Source organism: Lasioglossum baleicum, chromosome 8, assembly GCF_051020765.1.
Source record: "Lasioglossum baleicum chromosome 8, iyLasBale1, whole genome shotgun sequence".
In the NCBI taxonomy this organism is placed as follows: domain Eukaryota; kingdom Metazoa; phylum Arthropoda; class Insecta; order Hymenoptera; family Halictidae; genus Lasioglossum; species Lasioglossum baleicum.
The window spans coordinates 10,465,076-10,485,547 of NC_134936.1; the positions used below are offsets into that span (position 1 = coordinate 10,465,076).

Genomic DNA, 20,472 nt, shown 5'->3' on the forward strand with positions numbered 1-20,472 from the left:
AAAATGCAGCCCTTAACCTGCCAAAGCAGTCCACAAGTGTAATAAAATCCCTAAAGGAATCCAGAACGAAGGTAACAGTGCTCTGCTCCCAATCCAAAAATGTAGAAATCTGACCTGGATTCCCAACGCACAAAACAGTGTCCGATGATCATTGTGTTTTAGTGGTGCAGAGGGTTTCCAAACACCTGAAACTTTATTTCCCATCTAGGGGCTGATGTCCGTGGACGCGTGCCGTCGCGTGCCTGGGTCCTTTTGCTTTCAGAAGGGGTTGGACATACCCCGAGGTAACCCCTTGAAAAATACAGCACGCCACAAAAAGGGTGTATTCGAGCGGGTTAAGCAGAAAGGATCGCTGATCACCAATAAAAGGGTTCCATCAACGCCGGCAATTGCAACCTAGGCAATCCTTTTTAACCCTGTCACCGCGACTTAAGCTGCGATTGTTGGTGAAAGGGTAAGAACAGACATCGCAACCCTTTTACAACCCCACGAATGCGTTGGAAGACACCAAGACGCGTCTGTCGGACGCCTAAAGAAGCAGAAGTCCCTGGAAAAAAAGTGTCCCTCGATCGTTTTACCACTCGTCGATCGTTTTACGATCGCGAGGCGGGTGGAGAACGAGCGAGAGGAAAAAAAAGCGCAGTTAAAAAGTTCCCTCGGTCCCCGAAGGGTTTACAGCATCTTCGCGATTTTTAAGCTTCACGGATTTTCCCTTTTCAGCACGCCTGCAACCCCTTTTACAATCCTTACGGACTTGACCCTTCCCAGGACTGGCATTTTTTATGGGTTTATTACCCGAACCTCGGGCCCCGGCAACCCCTTGAGAAGGGGGCACCGGAAAAAATATGGTAGTGAGGAAAAATTCTGTGGTTTCCAACGATATTCCTAGGCTGCCAGGTTACTCCTACCATGGAGACAGCCGGCCTTACCCTTCGGTAAGCTCCCTTCTTTTTTATTCCGATCCACGAGCCAAACGAGCGGCTTTATGGTGGCCAAATCTTCCCGAGCCGAAAGTGTTCAAAGTGCCGTCGTGATGGCGAACGCGTTGTTCGAGGACCTTTACCTGTCTCGACTAATCTCCAGGAATTTTTTATGACGAGCTGGCTGCGCGCTGTACCATCAATATTTATGTCTTTCTCGCTGAGGAATTATTTGTTTGTTCGTAACGTTTCCCAGGGTTACCGGTACTACGACTGGAATCCTATTAGCTCGGAAATCGAGATTTAATGGAAAAGCGAGAATTATGAATTTCACCGGAATGTTCATTAATTTCCGTTGCCGAGCACTGTTAAATGAATTTGCCCGGAGGATTATAACCGTGTTCCGGAGTCATTAGTCATTCGACAAAGAGATTCTCGGTTACGTATTTCGTTCGAAAGTAGAGTTACGATTTTACGTCAGTCTTATTTAGTGCCACGTTTCAATGCGCATTGACAGGGTTCTGAAATGTTGCTTGGCATTCGGGGACCGATGGCGACGGGCGTCCTAGGAAATATTTTGCTTACTGGAAGTAACGGAGGCCACGGTCGCTTACCTCTTTAATTAGGGTTAAATCGTAAAACGCAGACGGTCGGCCTTGGCAGAGCCGTAAGCCTTTGTAAAAGGGGAAAATTTGCAAATGGTGATCGTAAAGTTGATGGATGGGGATGGTACGCTCGACCATACCCTTTACGGCGTTTCGGCCGTTGTGGAATATTGAGGCGTGATTCCATGGAGAGAAATCTGCTGTGTCCTTCACAATAACGCTCTAATATACCCCCGGACCGGTTTCGTGTAAACAGGAAATTATTTATTTACTTCGACAACGTTTACCGCATTTAGTCACCGTATTGATTATGCTTATTTACCTTGATAATGTTGACTTTTGTTTGTTTCTTTCGATACGCACCGGCATTATGCACATTAACGCAGATGTTTATAATGAAAGGATTCATTTGATCAAATTTTATTTAGCCAAATGTAGGTACTCGAGAGTACGAGAATGTTCTCAAAAATGTATATGAATCTACATAATATATAGACTTGCTCTGGTTGATTATTGATTCTTAATGTTACTGCGAGTTGAATTGCTCGTCACGTCGGTAGACCACAAATAATGTCAATGGACAATCCGACGCAAGAAATACGCAGTAAAGGGTATAACTGCCTCTATTATTGCACATAATCATGCCACCGAAGATATCGCCACGCGCCCTCAACCCTTTTCTTTTGAACGATCCGTTCGCCGAAGGCGAAACCCTTTCACAAATATCCGGTTTAAAGTAATGATCATCGGGGTAAGGATACAACCTTTAACCATCGGGTTTACCGTTGTATCGGAAATTCGGTGAAAGCATTATTGTACTTCCTGAAACAATTTCGTAATACTCTAACGCAGATTACGAACCAATTTCGTTCCAGTAAATTAATAATTTATTGCGACATTCTTTTAAACGAAAACTAATAGGCTGAGTCGTACATAATTTTAGTTATATATTAATTAATTATATATTTGCTATTATTTGCAATTGTGCTTTATTACAATTTGCTCTCTTAGAAACGGAAATTATTTGTGACTCAATATATCTCCAATATTGTAAAAATAATCTTGCAAGAATTTGTGCGACTGTGTAAAATTATTAAACTTCTAAATTTTCTGTAGAAACATTTTGGAAATTGTCTAATACATTTAATATTGAATTTCATGTATGGAATAGGAAATACGTTCTCACGTATACCGTAAATCTCCATATGCCGTTTAGAGCCACTAGAAATCCGATAAAATGCATTTTGCACTGATTCATTGAACGCAGATATTATACGATGTCGTTATTATAGAATTTCATGCACCATTCTATGAAATATAGTGAGCAATAACAGTATTTGTGTGAATTCACAGCTCAATTAAAACCAATTGTTTAATCTTCAGCCATTAATAAACGCACAAACGTTTGCAACACTTTCGTGTAAGTGTCCATTCATGTACCTCGTCTTTTAATATCCTAACGAATTATATAATTAGTATAATTAATAATTAGTACCAATTCGCTCAACTTTTTGTAATAAGAATTACTCTGACTTTTACTGCAAGTATAATTGAAAACCATCGATTTTTGCACTAATGTGTTTCGTTTCCTCTTTCATTGAAACTCTTTTGTAGAAGCATTAAACTTCTTTCCAACAATTTAATAATTCCCTTTTCCAATTCTGTATACTACACAATTCTAAGATGATGTTATACAAATTTTTAAAATTTGTAGAAGTATTTAGCAATATCTAATATAACCACATTTTATTTTCAACCCTCCCAGAGCTTCTTGAAGCCTTCTAAAAAATTATTTAAACTCAATAAAGATATGAAGATTGCATAAAACTATTTTCCGACAACCAATGCAACCCTCTCCCACAAGAAAACGTTGATATTCACAATAATCTTCACCCCCATAACTAAGAAAACCATAACAACCTCCTGGTCGCAGCAGGTAAGATCCCGAAAACCCACGAAAAGGTGCTATGAAGGTTTCCTGAGCGAAAATCCTAAAAGACGAGCGAACGTTTAACCCGTTCGTGCGCCGAATGACGGTCGGTTAGCGAGGTCGATTTTTTCATAGCATCGAGGATCGGGAGGAAATTTTTTTCAATCCGGCGTCGATCGTTTCGCGCTTCGAAAAAGAATGAAAAAAAAGCTCCGAAACGTTTTCCTGACGCACCGAGGAGGGCCGACAGTTTTTTTCGATGTGCATTTATTGAACCCTCGATTTTTTCTAGCAACCTTTCATCTTCGCGAGGAGGGCAAAAAGCGGGAAAGGAAACATCGAAAAATATACGCGGGGACACAGTTTTTTTTCTCGGCCGTTGTTTTCGGGGACGAACGGCGGCTGCGCAGCTGCAATTTTTCGAGATTTATCCTCGCCGACGACACGGAGAAATACGACCTCCCTCGTTACTTGCCCGCCGTAAACACGATCATACCGTGACTCGCCGAGCCAAAACGTTTGTCCTGCTGCTGAAAAATGGTATCCTGCAATTTTTCGTTTGACCTTTCTCTCCCCCGTGCTCACCGTCGACGACGGTAAAAAAGCTGCCTTTAATTCGACCGTCGCGTCGGGAAAAAGGCCACTCCGCTTGTAATCGGGACCCGTAAAGGTGCCTCGAGCTCGCTAAACTTTTTTCCGGGTCACCCCCGACGCACAAGCGATCCGTAAATACAGTGCTGCGAAAGACGCCTAGGCTGTAAATATGCTATTCTTAAAAATTAGGAGGTTGCGTGCCTTTGAGCGGCAAAAGCTTAGAGAAATTCGAAGATTTTTTAAACCTATAAAATTATGTTTCTTTAGACATTTGATATGTATGTTTCAGCACTTCAATTTTCGAGGAATAAATTAAGTAATAAATTTTTATTCATTTCTCTGTTAAAATAAAATTGTCTTACTTCAATTTTTCACTTCTAAAATAATATATGTGCATACAATAATTTATCCTAGCAGAATTGATATCCCAAAAAAATGTTCACTACATTTTACAACGATGCATCAAGTCCATTAATTAAAAATAATTTTCAAAATCTACATCAAGATATATTATACATTAAATTATAGTAAAAAAAATACGCACTGCATGCCATAGATAATATTTTGCACTAACTGGCGTAACCGAGAGATAAATTGTTTTATTCGGACTGATGTTAATTGCAGTTTTGTTCATCCGTAATATTTACAATACGCAGCAGACTTCCGCAAACAAAGTTTTATATTTAAATTTGTTTCCAGGCAATAAAATTTTTCATTACATTTCGAGAGAGAATCGCACGGATAGATACTGACGTATATGTGTGAGTGTGTATGCAAATCCTGTAAAATACTATTACGCGATGAAAATGCTGGAAACTCGATTTTCGTTTCGGTCGGAACGTTTTCGCGTGCCCAGGGAGAATTCGATGGAATACACGCTAGGGAAATTTATCGTCGTTACAACGCGGTTGCAAAAGTTAGACCGGAGAGCGCTGATACGAACCAATGCAGGTTTTTCTATATTGGTTTTTCGGGAAATTTTATTCTTCGCTATATGTGTTCGCGTGAATTATTGCTTTTTCTAGATTTTTTCTTTATTGTCGTTCTGCGGAGGTCGAGCTGTGCGGCTTCAATAATTTCATTTTTTCGCGGAATTCGTTCCAAATAACAATCGCGAGTCCGTTGAAACAAGATTGAAATGTGGTTGCTGTAGTCTTCCTTTCTCTTCCTTCTATAAAAGCTGCTGCATGCGTGAAAAATACACAATAACCTTTTGGACAGGAACGCAAAATGATTTGAAACGTGGAGTTTGGTTTCGTGTATTAATGAATTTAATACATAAAACAAACACTGCTGAATTAATTTCCAAGCAAACTGCATCTGGTAATTAGACTTTGGTTTCTGTACAAAATTAATAATATTTCTCCAATTAATAATGTTTATCTTGCAAGAAGATTTATGTAACAATCTGCTAATGATTCTTCAAATAAGTTCAAAGGTAAAACATTAAAAACATTTATGTTGTATTATTTTTATCGGGTTACAACTATCAAAAAAATACATATGCTGTCTTGCAATCAATGCAGACAATTTTTATTATACATAAAAATCCCAAAACTGCAGATCTTCATGCAAAATAAAAGATATTTGCATCGATTCCAAGCCACAGGAGCCAAATAAAAATTGTATTCTTCTTTTAATTATCCTATTAAGCTGGAACCAATACATTGATGTCCTTAAACATTTATAACATGTCCACGCTTTAAATTGTACGTGCCCATTTACGTCATAAATGCATTTTATTTCGTATAAAGATCAGCAATCATCTCGTGACTCTTCAAACCAGTTAAGAGGATACAATTTATAACAAAATCGAGTCCACCTCATTATTCCGAAACATGTTGAACGACTCCAACCCTTTAGCAACGTCAAGTCGGGAAGGAGAAGCAATAAGACCGGTAATGAGAAGCCCAGAAAATTGTTTTTCTGGCGAACACGCGACGGTGCATTTTCGGTCGGCACGGTGACATTTGCTTTTAATTGAAACGCCTATGGCAGTGGCGCGGTCCAACCAGAGACAACTATGTAAACCGGAGTGTTAAATATTCAGCGTGTCAGCGAAATTGCCGCGGTTTCGCTGGAAGGTACAGAAAGGCAACGGTCGTCTTCGGAACGAATGCAAATCGGACCCGGTGGATCGTTTCACGACAATTATCGAGTTCCCCGATGCACTTTGCCGCACACGACGCGACCAGTGCGTGCGTTGCGCAGTCTAAACGCATTTCTAATCACCGAGAGAGAGAACCAGTTCCACGGGAACTGCACGAAATATGCAACGGTAGAGAAGAAGGCAGGCCATCTGTGCGCAGGGCTCCAGAGACCCTTTTATGCGCATCATTATGCGCAATTCCGCGCAGGACCCGCGGCCACTTTCCTTTATTGAATGTAACAACGACGGAAACACGTCCGGACTCCCAGAACGGACGGTTCTAATTGGCCGAAAAAGGGGAAGCCTATTCGCCGTGAAGTCGATTTTATTTGTCGAACCTAACCGTACCACGCCACGGGATTAGCGTGGCTCGTCGGGTCTCCGACTACCCTCCCGGCGGTGTTTGCTTAACCGATAATAGAGCGAAATTGTTGGCCTGTCAGTCAGCGATCGCAACACGCACACACGGATAATGTGCGCGCCGTTTTTATGACTCGCCCCGGGCCCGCAAATCGAACACGTTCGACAGGACGATAGCATCGGAATGGCACACCCCGTACTCGTGCTGCTCCATTTTTTTTTAGAGCTACACGAGAAACCGTAGCGATGTGCACCTCCTCCTAAATGCACAATGCAGCCCATGGCCAGTCTAGGTTGGGAAGAGAGCTTGGCTCATGCTGCTCATGATTACACTGCAGATTTTACGCATATGAATGATTTCTAACCCTCTGGTGCACTCGGGTCAATCATAAACTATAATAAACACACAGGGAGTGCTTGCAGAATTTCTAATTAATAGGTCATCAGTTCTTCTATTATTTCAAACATGTAAAATCAAAATAATCAAAGAGGTTCGTCCAGTATCACAACTTCCTTCTCCATGCTAATAAATGGCACTTATGGTGAAACATTGCACGATGTGATACAGTTTCCATATTGAAGCATTTATTATAAAACATGTTTATTGTTTTTGGTATAAGAATTGTATAAAATTTTATAATTTAGGATAATTAGTAGATGTAACAGCCTTCTGGATCGATGTAGGAAAATATCTAGTAAATTCATTATATAATTTTACAGATACAAAATTGAGGAAATTCGGTGTTTTTGTTTGAGCAGAGAAAAATTACAAAAATTCGGAATGATTATGCATTTATGGCTTATGAAAATGTTCAAAAATGGCTGGTATATAAAATTCGACGGAATTTTGTACAATTTTTATATGTTTCAGATCTACAAAGGCTGCTCCCATTAAAAATAGAATTTCATGTCATTCCACTTTCTTGAAATTTGTTTACAAAAATTGGAAAATGCATAGACATCCCCGCAGATGACTTAAACACTGCCTATTTATGTGTGAACTATATGATACGTTATTTTCGAGAAGATCCATGACGCCGATTCCTGAAAATGATCGATTTGGCCTTGCCAAAATGTTAAACACAGAGTAAAATTTTCGTACGAACTTGCTTTTCCTGTTCGCGGTGGAAATAATTTTCTCATTGCCTATGCGCGCACGTCGGCTATAAAATTCTCTTTATCCGACCCAGTTACAGTCTCTGGGAGAGATCGCAGCGAGCGAGGAGCCAACCGCGTCGGACACAGCCGAGGGAGGATTACAGAAAACAGCCGCGGTTTTCGCGAAATCAGATTACCCCGCGACTCGGACGCCGGTTTGTCCAGGTACTTCTGCTCTTTGTACGGCTCCTTTATTTTTCCTACGGGGTATAATAAAGTACGGGAAGCGGGAGTGGATGCCAGACACCCTAATCTGATATTTCGGCGCAAGGGGAGCGAATATTAATGTTCGTTTGCTGCGGGCAAAGCCGATGCCGCGCGCTCCTTCTCTCTTGCTCTTTCTCTCTCTGTGCTCGCTCTTTTATCCGGCCACCAGCCGAGACGTACGTAATCCACCGGCACCCCATAAAGCTAATGAGTCATACAGGGTTCATGGGCTCCATAGATAGCCGGGGAAACAGGTATACTGCCAAGACGGGACTAATAATGCTCGAGGAACTGTGCCATTTGGAGTACGATCGTCCTCGTTGCACCGTCTACCGTTAATTTCCGAGTCGTTAAATAAATCCCTGTGGATTCTGGATCTTAAGTCCTGCCCTTGATTAGCCCTTCTGGCGATAAACCATCATTAGGACGGCCGCCTTCTTTCTTTTCCGAGAAGTCTGCGACTATCCAGTTCTTTAGAATTCATTAAATTCACGGGAGAACAATATCGTTCATTGTTTGCAGTATAAGAATTTGTATAAATTTTTAAAATGTGTAGGATAATCAGTAGATGTATATAGCCTTCTGAATGAATGTAGAAAATATCTAGTAGATTCATTATACATACAATTTTGGGGATACAAAATTGAGAAATGCAAAGTGTTCTTATTCGAGCTCTGTATTCTGTAAACAAATTCGAAACCGATAAATTGATGACTTAAACAAAAGGTCTATTTTTGCGTGAACTATATCATACGTTATTTTCGAGGAGACGCCGATCGCTGAGAATGATCGATTCCCAGTAGAATGACGACTGGATAACGAATAAAAGAGACGCAGACAATGAAAGACACAAAGAACAATTAACGATAGACCGGTTCAACAAAATTTCAGTAAGTTTAAGAAGTGAGCACGGTTTTAGTACAATATCTTCCGCCATCCTTATCGCGAAATTTACGAGCGTATAGCGCCGTGTGATTTAAATCGCATCTCCGTTTAAACCGAATGGATTGGGGTTCAGCTGTATTTAGCATTGTAAATAAAGCGTCGGTTACTCAATCGTCGTTAAAATTTTTCTGCGAATGATTTACGAGTAGTGCCAGCATAAAGAACGTCGAGGCAACACCACAGAGAGAAATGTTTCTCGGAACGAGAATGGCGTCGAATTAAAGTGGCTCCGATGGATATCGCGGCGTAATCTATTTTATCAGAACGCTCGAGTGTCATAAACACGTGATCTGCTGCTCGATGGCTGATTCGAACACCGCGATAGCCGAATTCGAACAAAGCACGCGAGTTTGGTGCGTGGTTCATCGTGCGATTCTTATCGAAGGTGAAAAGGAGAGATTATCATTTTTCGGAGAAAAATAAGAAAGAACAAAATTATTTGATGCTGGCGACGATCACGTTTTATTCGCAATTTTTTGTTCGAGACACAGCTTTATCACTTAACCTACCGAGCAGTAAAAGCGACTAAAATGTCAGCTTTACAAAAATTACAAGGCTCCATTTATTTAGATTCTGTGCAATTTTTAGTATAATATGTGTCCGAGTAAAAAAATCTGTCTAATCAATTTTCATGTAACCAACTTCATAGTTTCAATAAGTGTGAAATAATAATATAAAAAACTTTTTAAAAACCACGCTTATATTAAAATGCACTAAAAAGGAGAAAATCATTTTTTTCCTGGTTCTCCATAAAATACAGTCCCGAAAATTTTAAGCAATGTGTTCAAAATTTCTTCTGTTATAAAATTAGTGTGCGAATAGATAGAAAAATTTAATATAAATTTAATTAATTAATAAATTTTATTTTATTTTAATTTAATTGATTAATAAATTTTATTTTATTTACTACATTTCTGTTATATTTATATTAAATTTTTCTATCTATTCCGACACTAATTTTATAACAGAAAAATTTTGAAGAAATTGCTTAAAATTTTGGGGAAAATTATTATTAATCATTCATCTGGATTCAGTATTTTATGGAGAACCAGGAAAAAAATTATTTTCTCTTTTTTAGAGCATTTTATTATCAGTTCGTTAAGTATGAAGCTTGACAAATAAAACACAGATTTCAAACACGTGTAAGGGTGGTTTTAAAAAGTTTTTTTATATATTTTATTTTCTGCTTTTATTGTCATAGGAAACAAATGTGTGTATACAAAATTTCAGCAAGATTGGACTATGGGAAGATCGAATTTAAAATTCGATTACAAGATTTGACGCATACAACAGTGGTAGATTTAGTGTTAAGCGAACAAAATAACTTTTCTAATCAGAATCACTGAGATTCTAATTCGTGCCGGTTGAATTTCGCTCGAACAGTATCGCCTGCACCTCAACTAGAACACCAACCATCTAATTGTAATTGTTTACAGTGATAACTTTCAATGTTATACATACGACACGCAGAATTTATAATGAGATTAGGATCCACTGTGTGTTATAAAAGTATTACGATCTTTATCTGTGGACTGTCTAGACGTTTCCGAGTGACTCATAGAGACCGTGAGTCTATGATACGTTCGCTCGCGGAAATACGTGAGAAATGTGCGTTAGTTTTGCCGATTACGCAAAAACTCGCGAATGCTAAAGCAGTAAGTCGATTGAAATTTTACGTTTGCTTAATAGAGCATAGTAAAGTTAGACTAGTTCTGCAGGTGGAACTTTGTGGAAGTTGGATTTTCGATGTGAATGATAAAACGTAGAATTGATAACAGGAATGTAGTTAAATCAATAAATGAAACTTTCTATTTCCCGACGCTGTTCGAAAAATCGAGCGTGCCAGAAGCGGGGAAACAAGTCTCGACGTTCACCGCCAGATGGGAGCACACTATCGGTGCACGCTGGCTGTTCGATCCTGGCTGACTTTCAATAGTTAAACTACTAACAGATAGCCTTGCAATTGTATTTTTTATTCCGGTTATTTTCAACAATTTCATAAAACAACAGCTTGAAATTTTTATTCAAAATATATTAGACAATAATGCGCGAATATTAGACAATAATAAGGTTTAAAAAAATGTTTCATTCAATTTTGATTAGTGTATTGTTAAAATTCCGTTATCTGATGATTGTGAACGTATTAAATAAAATTTGCAATTTTTTTAGTGAGGGTACTTCCTTTTTGTATTATGAAATTTATAAATATGAGGGCTATGTAATTATAATTAGAATTAAATGAAGCTGTTAATTTAGAAAATGAATCATGTTTCAAAAATGAACTATTTTTAGTCTGAACAAGATTTTGTCTGAACAAAATTCTCTTCAGATTTAGTGATCCGCAGAAAGCTTTCTAAATTCTAGTTCGTGTTCGCAAACCAGCCAACAATCCACTCGCTTTCTCCCACAAAATAAAACGAATATAAATATTGCCAAGGGTCTAAAGAACATTCTACAGTGTCCGATACCGTCGAATGCATCGAGACAGCGTTTCCCAGTGCCGTTTGCACTCGAAACGCGACTCGATTCTCGCGTGGCGTCTAGTGCACTCCAATTACATTCTCAATATCCATGGTGCGGCCGAAGTATACCCTCGATTCCCATCGAGGGAATAGCCGATGCACTTACAGCGCGCACCCAATTTTCCCCGAGGCCCGGTGCACTGGAAATGCATTCTGCCGGGGAGGTCACAGGTATCTGCTATTGTTACCTTGCACATTATATGGGACCATTCCCCCTTACACAATCTTCATCGATTGACGAGCCAATTACATCGTCGTTAGGTACCTGTTCATCATCGGTAAAGTCTGTCAAGTCCAACTAAATATTTCAACTGAGAAAAACTCTGTAGAAAACCTATAACAATATATATTTTCATTTATATTAGAAGGGCTCGTTTAAAAAAATGGTTCAATTCAAAATTGTACGTGTTCTTAAACCAGAACGAGAATTTAAATGACTCTCGAATGATGAGATTTCAAATGATTTAAATAAAAGTACTATTAATTCAAGGAAGCCCTATTTCCCAATTCTTCTTTGAATTTCTAAAATCAAATACTCCCAACTAATTTAAAAAATCCCAACATAATTTAAGAACATTTTATCCCAGAATTCTAAATCGACAGCTGTATATTGAAAAAGTTCCAACTTTGCTTTAGTTTATTTTAATATTTAACCCTTGTGTAGTCAACCGGGTAGCCGGGTATTGTAGCAATTTGTTAATGTTCCTCTAAAAAATATTACATAATTTCTCTGAATATCCATTCTTTACTCGCTAATATATTAATTTATAGTCTTACAATGAGAGAATTTGTGCAAGCATGTTAAACACGGAAAGGTTTTAAATAACCTACACATTTTGGTTGACTGTGCAAGGGTTAAAAAACATGAAATTTTTGTTAGGATCGATAGAGTGTAAGTCTAAAAGACGCGTGTACGTGCGCGCCGAATTTTCCCGGAGCCCGCTGCACTCGAAATGCATTCTCCCGGGGAGGTCACAGATATCCGCCTCCCCGTCACGCCGCACGCTTTTTCTCCCCCACGCATTCCACGGGATCGAGTGGCCCTGGAGGGCCGCGACCCACGCGCCGCGAGCCGCCGCGCCGCTCGACCGCTCAAAGTCGAATGACGATCGCGCCCCCACCACCCACGCAACCGTCGCGCGCGGCACGCTCGTCCTCAAGCCTTACCGGTGGTGGGAGACAGCGTCGACCAATAGGATGGCGATCGTCGTACGCCGCATCGGTTCTCGGTCACGTGATTGGCGGCCGCCGATTTTCTATCCTTTTCCCGCGCATAGTCGACTAGCGTCACACTCGGGAGCGGCTTCTCCTCTCTTCAGGAGATTTCACTCTCCTGCTCTTCCATCCTCATCCTCGCATCACCCTTTCCTCGTCTCGCTAACATCCCCACAACCTTTTTCCCCTCCCCTATCTCGCTCGCGACGACATGAGCACGATCCACCAGCAGACATCCTCGTCGCACCCATCACGCTTCTACGAACTCCTGGGCTTGCTTCTCTCCCCCTCTCTTCGAGCCTCTCTTTTTCACTCTCGCTCTTTTTGTTACTCTCCGTCTTCAGGCTCGCTTCCTACCCTTTGCCGAAGCGGTGGAGGTTCGCCGGCACGAATACTTGGCTGGCTTCGCTCGGCGCCGGAACCATCGACGCGGGACCAACGATTATCTTTCCACGAGACTTTGACACGTCTGTGCTCTCAACCGAAGATAGCCGCTGATAACCACGCAATGGGAGCTCTCTGCGCGGCAAATTCTTTTCGGAAGTGCGCCACTCCGAAAACAGGAAACGCGACAGGAACCCGATCACGCGGCCAAAGAACGTACAATGTCCCTTCGGACAATGATGTCTGGCATGCTACTCCACTTCGCTACCCCGAATTTTTCAGTCTTTCGAGTCTGTTCAGGGACCCGACGGTCGACCTTTCTCAGGAGTTAGGCTGCTGTTCACTAGAACCAGGGAGTCGTGATTCAGTGTTTCCTTAGACAATGATGTCTACCAGGCTACCCATTTTTGCTACCCCTGAATTCTGAATTGTTCAGTTGTTTGAACTTCAAAGTTTGCTTCATGATTTGATCATACGACTGTCTAAACAGTTCGCTAGATTATTACTCATTAACACGAAGAGTTGTGACGCGATGTGTGTCTTGGTCCACTGACGTCCAAGATGCTACTATACCTTGTCACTCTTGAATTCTGAATTTTTTTAGTTGTTCTCGAACTTCAAAGTCTGTTTCAGAATTCATGTTTCATTTACATCATTCTTCATTAACAACAAAGAGTTGTGTCGTGGTCCAATGACGTCGAGGATGCTACTGAATTTCACGATCGATAGCTGAACTTTCTAAGGACGTCATCGGATTTCCACAGAGCTCAGCCTCGTGAGTTGCAATCACGGCTGGTCGATAAGCGTTATCCAGGAGCCTAGATCAATACGATCGCCTATCAATTACGCGGATACGACCATGGACATACATGTCAGCGTTTTATGCCTCGCATACGTGCACGTACGCGGGAGATAAATGCCGCGGCGTGCGTATAATCGGTCGCACAAGTAGAAAGAGTAATTTCGAAAGACGTGGGGAGGGAGTAGGAGGCACGTGCCAGTGGTGCGCGCGTGCGTCAGTCCGCACTCGACACACGGTGGCACTCGGCTATTTTCGAAGAACGTAATATAAGCCCCGATGACGTTCGTAGTCGGGGCATACGTGCGTGCCCGTCTAGAAATTACAATTACCACCACGATCGCGCCGCGCCGCGCCGGGAACCGCGAACCGACCAGCCGGTTCTAATGACCTTTCGACGCGCGATACGCGTCACGAGACTAATCGCCGCTCGCGGGAAACGCTGCGCACGCTATTGTTCTTTGTTCGACGCCGCGAACCGTTCCCTTTACTACTGATCCCAATTTTCGGACTAGGTTCTCGATGATCTCCACGAAACTGTAATAACATTGCTCCAGGATGACGCGATCTCTATCTTCGACAGGATCTAGCACGATGCTTCATCCCCTTTCACGGGATATTTCAACCCTTAACACTTCAAAAACTCAGAAATTTCGAAACTTTGTCGAGATGTTGTCAAGAAAGTATTTCTGTAACTTCACTTTTTCTCTAAAGAAAAAATCTGAAACTGTCATTTCGATGGGATCGGTAGCTCTAATGTTAAAGTTGTTCCGAATTAGTGGAACGAGGCCAATATTCAGTGGCGCCTCGGAGTGTAGATTGATATCAGGACTCTGAAAGCTTGGGGTTCACCTTGGGGACAGCATAGGGGAAAATATCCGGGAATTTAGGTGATTCCCGGAAAATCACCGGAGATTTTTTGAACAAATGGCTCCCGATGAATCTAGTGTCGAGGAGCGTAAAATAGATGAGAGTTCACCTCGAGTGAAGTACCGGGGTTAATGTCAGGGAATTCAGGTGATTCCCGATGGGTAGCGGACGCGTCGGCAGAATCGTGGTCAAAGGGGATTTTTCGAAAAAAATGATTCGATGACAGTGTTGAAAAATCCGATCGATCGGAGGTTCGGGGTACGCATAGTGGGGGTCCGCGCGAGGCAACCGGCCACGCTCGCCGGTACAGGACCTTTTGGAGGGGGCTCCCGTAGCCGAGGAGGGGACTCTTAAAGGCACCGGGTGCCGTCCGACCGTCGGAATTCGGTTAGAGGAGGGAAGCCCAGGTTAAACCGTCACGCGCTATCCCCTCCAGCCTAACCGTCGAGGTTTCCCCCACCGCTTTCGTGGCAGCGCCTCCACCGGGCATTCCATCGGGTGGCACGCTTCGACGGGACGACAGAAGACGTTCGTCGTTCGTTCGGTCAGTCGTGCTCTGACGCCTGTACCGAGTGGTCGGATTTCAGTGAGTTCAGTCAGCGAGGCCTAGCTAAGGGACACCGGGCGATCACGTCGCGTGTCCTCTTACTAAGTTCTCGGCACGAGAGATAAACTATCCCACGTTCTCGGTCCGGCCAGCCACCTCTTTTTTTGGATTACGCTGTTGTGGCCCTCGGCCGTAGACACCCCCAAGTGCTACGGTCAATCAATTGGATTACCAGTGCAGTGCCGCGGCAAATTGTTCGCGCAATTTGTCGTGAAACTCGTCGCAACTTTATAGACATATTTGTGATACGAGATGGTGACCGGGGTGGGTGCCACGATGCCGACCGGCGGTGTCACCGTCGGCGCTACGCCGCCGGCGCAACACGTGCCCCAGGAGGCTGGACAGCCCCCTGCGCAAACCACCACCACCACCACAACCACCAGAAGATCCGGCGAAAACCGACGGGTTAGTGTCGATTCGAAGATACTTCTCGAATATTCTCCAATCCCATCAAAAATCACAAAACGGTTGAAATCCTGTATCTGCTAGAATCCTTGCTCCAAAAGTGTCCTCTTCGAGCGGGTGTCAAGTCAAGATCATTCGACTGGTCATGGGTTGTAGTACAACTGTCGAGTCGATGAAGAATCAATTGATCCAGACTGATTCACTTCTTCATTTCTCAGTTAATCTTTTTTCATTTTCCATTAAACCGAGGCAACGGTTCAGCCTCGAGTCCTTTTGTCTCTTCCACGACCGCTCGTAATGTTCCCAAAGAAAGCACCCCGAATTGAAGCACAGTCGAACAGGGTGTCTGACCTGGCAATTCTTTTCTGTTACAGAGTAATAAACCGATTATGGAGAAACGGCGGCGAGCCCGCATCAACAACTGTCTAAACGACCTGAAGACTCTCATCCTGGACGCCATGAAAAAAGACGTAAGTATCTTAACATTCTTCTCAGCCGCAACACCGAACATGTCACAAACGAGACTCCCTATAATCAAACAGTGTCCGTTGTTCGAGCGGTTCGCGCGCTCTCGGAACATTTCCCCGTGAATCACTGGCAGTGCATCCCGAGCCGTTGCATAATCGTTCGGTTCTTTCTGATTGCAGCCAGCGAGACACTCGAAGCTGGAGAAGGCGGACATCCTGGAGATGACGGTGAAGCACCTGGAGACGCTCCAGCGTCAACAGGTTGCCCTGGCGGCGGCAACCGATCCGAACGTCTTGAACAAATTCCGGGCTGGTTTCACGGAATGCGCCGGCGAGGTTGGCAGGTTTCCCGGTCTGGACGCATCGGTGAAGAGGCGTTTGATGGCCCACTTGGCCTCCTGCCTTGGACCAGTGGAAGCTAGCAACGCCAACGCGCAAACGGCGACCCAACAGCCTGTGCAGCCGGCGCCACCGACCACGCAGCTCCAGGTCCACATCTTGCCCCAGGTGGACGCGACACCGAGGATCCAGGTCCAACAGTCAAACGGGATCTTCTTCACGAACGCGAATGGCACCGGACTTCAGCTGGTTCCCACCAGGCTCCCGAACGGAGACATTGCTCTAGTCCTGCCAGCAGGAGCCAAGGCAACACCAGTCACCTCCCCGGCATCTTCGCCGGCTCCAACCTCGCCTCTGCCGACTCTGATCCCGATTCCTCAGAGAACGGCGAGCACGGCGTCAGCATCCTCTTCGACTTCCTCGGCTGGCTCGACGTCCACGTCCGCAGCGAGTCCGGTCGCTTTCGAAGCACCACCTGCGAGCTTCCGCGAGCAGTCGGCTGCGTTCAACACCGGCAACAGCCACAGGGATGTCGCGACGTCTCCAGCCAATGGTTACACCAGCGACCCGGAGTTCGACCCCCGTGTCTACAGCCCACCTCTCCAAAAACCCCTCGCCCTCGTCATGAGGAAGAGCGTGGTCGAGGACAAACCGTGGCGGCCGTGGTAAAGATCGTGAAACGCGGGTGTAAGAGAGACAGTCTCGAGTGATAATATTGTACATGTTTCTGACTGAAGACACGTGGATCGGTCGTTCAGCACCGTGAAAATTTACGGACACGGATATTGTTCCTTATCGTATTTAGGATCGTTTTAGAGCGGAGAGTGTCCTGCCAGCTAGGACACCCTCGAGAACCGCGAGTTTCGGGTACCCCGAGTGCGTACACGTCGGCCAGTAGCCTATGAGGCAGTGCCTTATACAGTGCCTTGTACATAGTTCTATCGTACGTTGAGAAAAGTTGGCCGTGTCGACGGAAGAATGTAAAAACCGAGAAGATCACACACAAGTCCGATCGTGTCGGACCCCATCCCTTCGTTCGTTTGTTCGTTCGTTTATTCTATCTGTTCTTCGATCGTTCGATGTTTCGTTGAATCCCGAGCGCGTTTTGTTACACGAGTTTTGCATTCTTTCCGTAACTTTCGTCGCCTGTACATACATGTGTTTAGAAGGATATCGTATTTTAAGTGCCTTACGCAACAAGAATCACCGAGGTCTTCCATTCTGTTTCTTGTACGTAGAGGAAATACGCCGAGCGAGTGTTATGTATTTGCAAAAAAGTACGAGGAACTAGTTTCTTCTTTCTCTTATTTCATTCAATTTTTGTAATTAACGCGGATCTTTAGTTCGTAGGAAATTAGTTAAGTGTGCGGACCGTGTGAGTGCGGATCGAAGTGTGTGCATGCGTGGATGAGAGAGTATGCGAACAGTTGTCCTATTTATATTTATATGAGTGCAGAGAAATTAAATTTATAATTCCTCTCTATTGTGAGAATAGAAAAGATCGACGCTTATCACTGCAAGAGCATCAAATAAATATTGATCTCTTTCTTCAAACTTATATCTGGCATTGTTCTTTGCGAGGGAGACCTGTCCTGTCCGACTCTGTCGGACCCTACCAACTAAATCTTACTATAATTCATCGTATCTTCCTTAAATCGTACTAAAGTTTCCCTTCTATCTTTCTGCGTGGAAGTCGAGCAAAGTTCTATTTCACTCTATCGTGAGTTTTCTATTTTAAAAAATCATGTTTCCCTTTCAATATCAGTAGACGTAAATTCAACTTCCATTTTATTCTTGTAGTTACACGGTAAAATATTTAAGTTCTACGCCAAGAATGTATTTCTTCAAACGATTCATTCTGAAGTTTAAAACAAGAACGTATAAAGTATTACTATGATAAATTTAATCTAGGAAACTTTAGAGTTGTGTTGTAAGTTATATATTTTTAACCCTTCAGGAACGACTCCCAATTTTCTTTTTATACAATCAAGTCATCTAACACAGTAGAAGTTGCCATAATATTTTGATGAATTAGACCTATCCATATATTAACCCGAAGAAAAAGTTAGCAGTAAAGTCCTTGCATATTAAATTTGGGATATTATTTAAAGTCACTATAGTACAGAGACATTGTTCCTGGAGAGTTGAAATATGAAACACACATATCATTTTAAAGTCTAAAGCAAAAATCGATAAAATATCCTCTAGGACCTTTGAAAAAGTTGCATTCGTTGAAGAGTATTTGCTAAAAGCTCAGATTCAGTCTCTAAAAATGAGTATACCAAGAATCATGGATAGCCTAAGGATCTATGACTCAGTACAGAGGCAAGACTATCATTGCCCATAGTTAGACGGCCTTCTAAACGGGCTGGAGGCCCTATCCGTGCCGCTGCAGTTCAGATTGCAGACTGAGCGAAGGTGCAGCAGCTCGGCCTGCAGCGAGGTGCTGTCATCTAACGGAGAGTCCGGAAGGTTCTCTCGCCTCGAACCGGTCCCGAGTCCCCTTCCCTAGCTCTGACTCCCAGCGAGGGGCCCAAAATCAATTCCCCACTCCTGGCTGGGCCAACGCGAACACTGTCAAGAGCCTGCTGCCGCCTGGTGGTAGATCCCCTAACACTCCACGGCCCACGGAATCCTCAAATTCTGGACCCTTTCCAATCTCCAGAGGTAATACGACTCGTCACGGGTTATTTAGCTAATACTAATCGACAGCTTTAAGGTTGATCAAAAATCGTGGACCTTTGTAAGCCTGGAGTTAGATTACAACATTATCAGCAGTCACGGGGCATCTAATCTCCCGAGTCTAGCCTCCCTGGGAGTATAGCGATAAACAATTATCGCGAGCAACTTTCACTCGTAATCGCGCGTGAGTGATTTTCCAGGCACGGGTTTCCGGTTCGGGAAATCAGCGGAACTCATTGGAAATTCCAAGAATCGCGAGTGCGCGTCGCGTCGCGTCGGGGCCACGAGGTGTCGAATGTGTTGCTGCGGTGATTCATGGAATTGCTATTGCGCGTCAGGAGTGAAAGCATTTACGCTGCGAAATTTTCGGGATCGAGTCTCAAGATGATGCAGTATCGAATGTTCTATTGTTTGTGAGCTATTGAAACGAACGTTGAGATGTTCGAAAAGTTATGGGGCTGATTGTAACTGGATATAGGACACATACAGCACTGGAATTCATCGTTCAATTCAGAAATGTTTGACTCAAAAAATAATCCTACATTTTTGGTAATCAAACAAGAAATATGATACGTCTATTGTCTCGTTTTAAATGTTGGACAAATTATTCTTTAACACACAGTCAAAATTTTTACTTCATAAAATAAGGAACGAAATTTATGACAACAATCACTTTTTGTTATTATTAGACAGCTGGTTTCATGCATTTAGAACAAGCATGAAAGAAGAAGGAAATACTCTGAGAATGTAATAGTACTGTAAACGTAGTATTTTAGTATTTTACAATGAATATAGACAATTTTTATTTTGCATAAAAATCCACAGCCTATATACTTACTCTTTTATGGGGTGTCGATGTTTGCGAATTACGAGTACATTACAGTTAAAAAATATTTAACTGTACTAATAAGTAATTTGATCTGCAACTGCAGATCTAGTGTCCACTTTCTCCTTCAAGTTATTGGGTTGGCATTAAAGTAATTTCGGTATTGTAAGGTGAAATAAAACCGAATTTCTTTATTCAAACGATGAACTTTAATCAATAAAATATTTTCATATCTATTTTTTTTTTACAAAAAATCATCGAACAAAAGGGAAGATATCTTATTCATTAAAGTTCCTTGCTTGAATAAAATAAAATTGGGCTCTATTTCACGTTACAATACCGAAATACTTTCTTGCCAACCCAATACTTCTCCCGTACCTCTATCATTGCTCCGCAGAATCTCAAACTGCCGGAGACACAACAGTCCCGGCGCTATGCTGGTTCTCCGCAGACGTATCCAGCAAAAACCGCGTAGCATTAGCATAATG

The 20,472-nt window shown here is 42.7% G+C and overlaps 1 protein-coding gene across 1 annotated transcript; it reads left to right on the forward strand.

Annotated features, from left to right (window-relative positions):
• The first annotated feature begins 15,064 nt into the window (after positions 1-15,064).
• Hry (bHLH transcriptional repressor hairy) lies at positions 15,065-18,857 on the forward strand. Its single transcript, XM_076428640.1, has 3 exons — positions 15,065-15,670; positions 16,045-16,140; positions 16,318-18,857. The coding sequence occupies exons 1-3, from the start codon at positions 15,518-15,520 to the stop codon at positions 17,143-17,145; spliced, it is 1,077 nt and encodes a 358-aa protein (XP_076284755.1). The 5' UTR covers positions 15,065-15,517; the 3' UTR covers positions 17,146-18,857.
• The last annotated feature ends 1,615 nt before the right edge of the window (positions 18,858-20,472 follow it).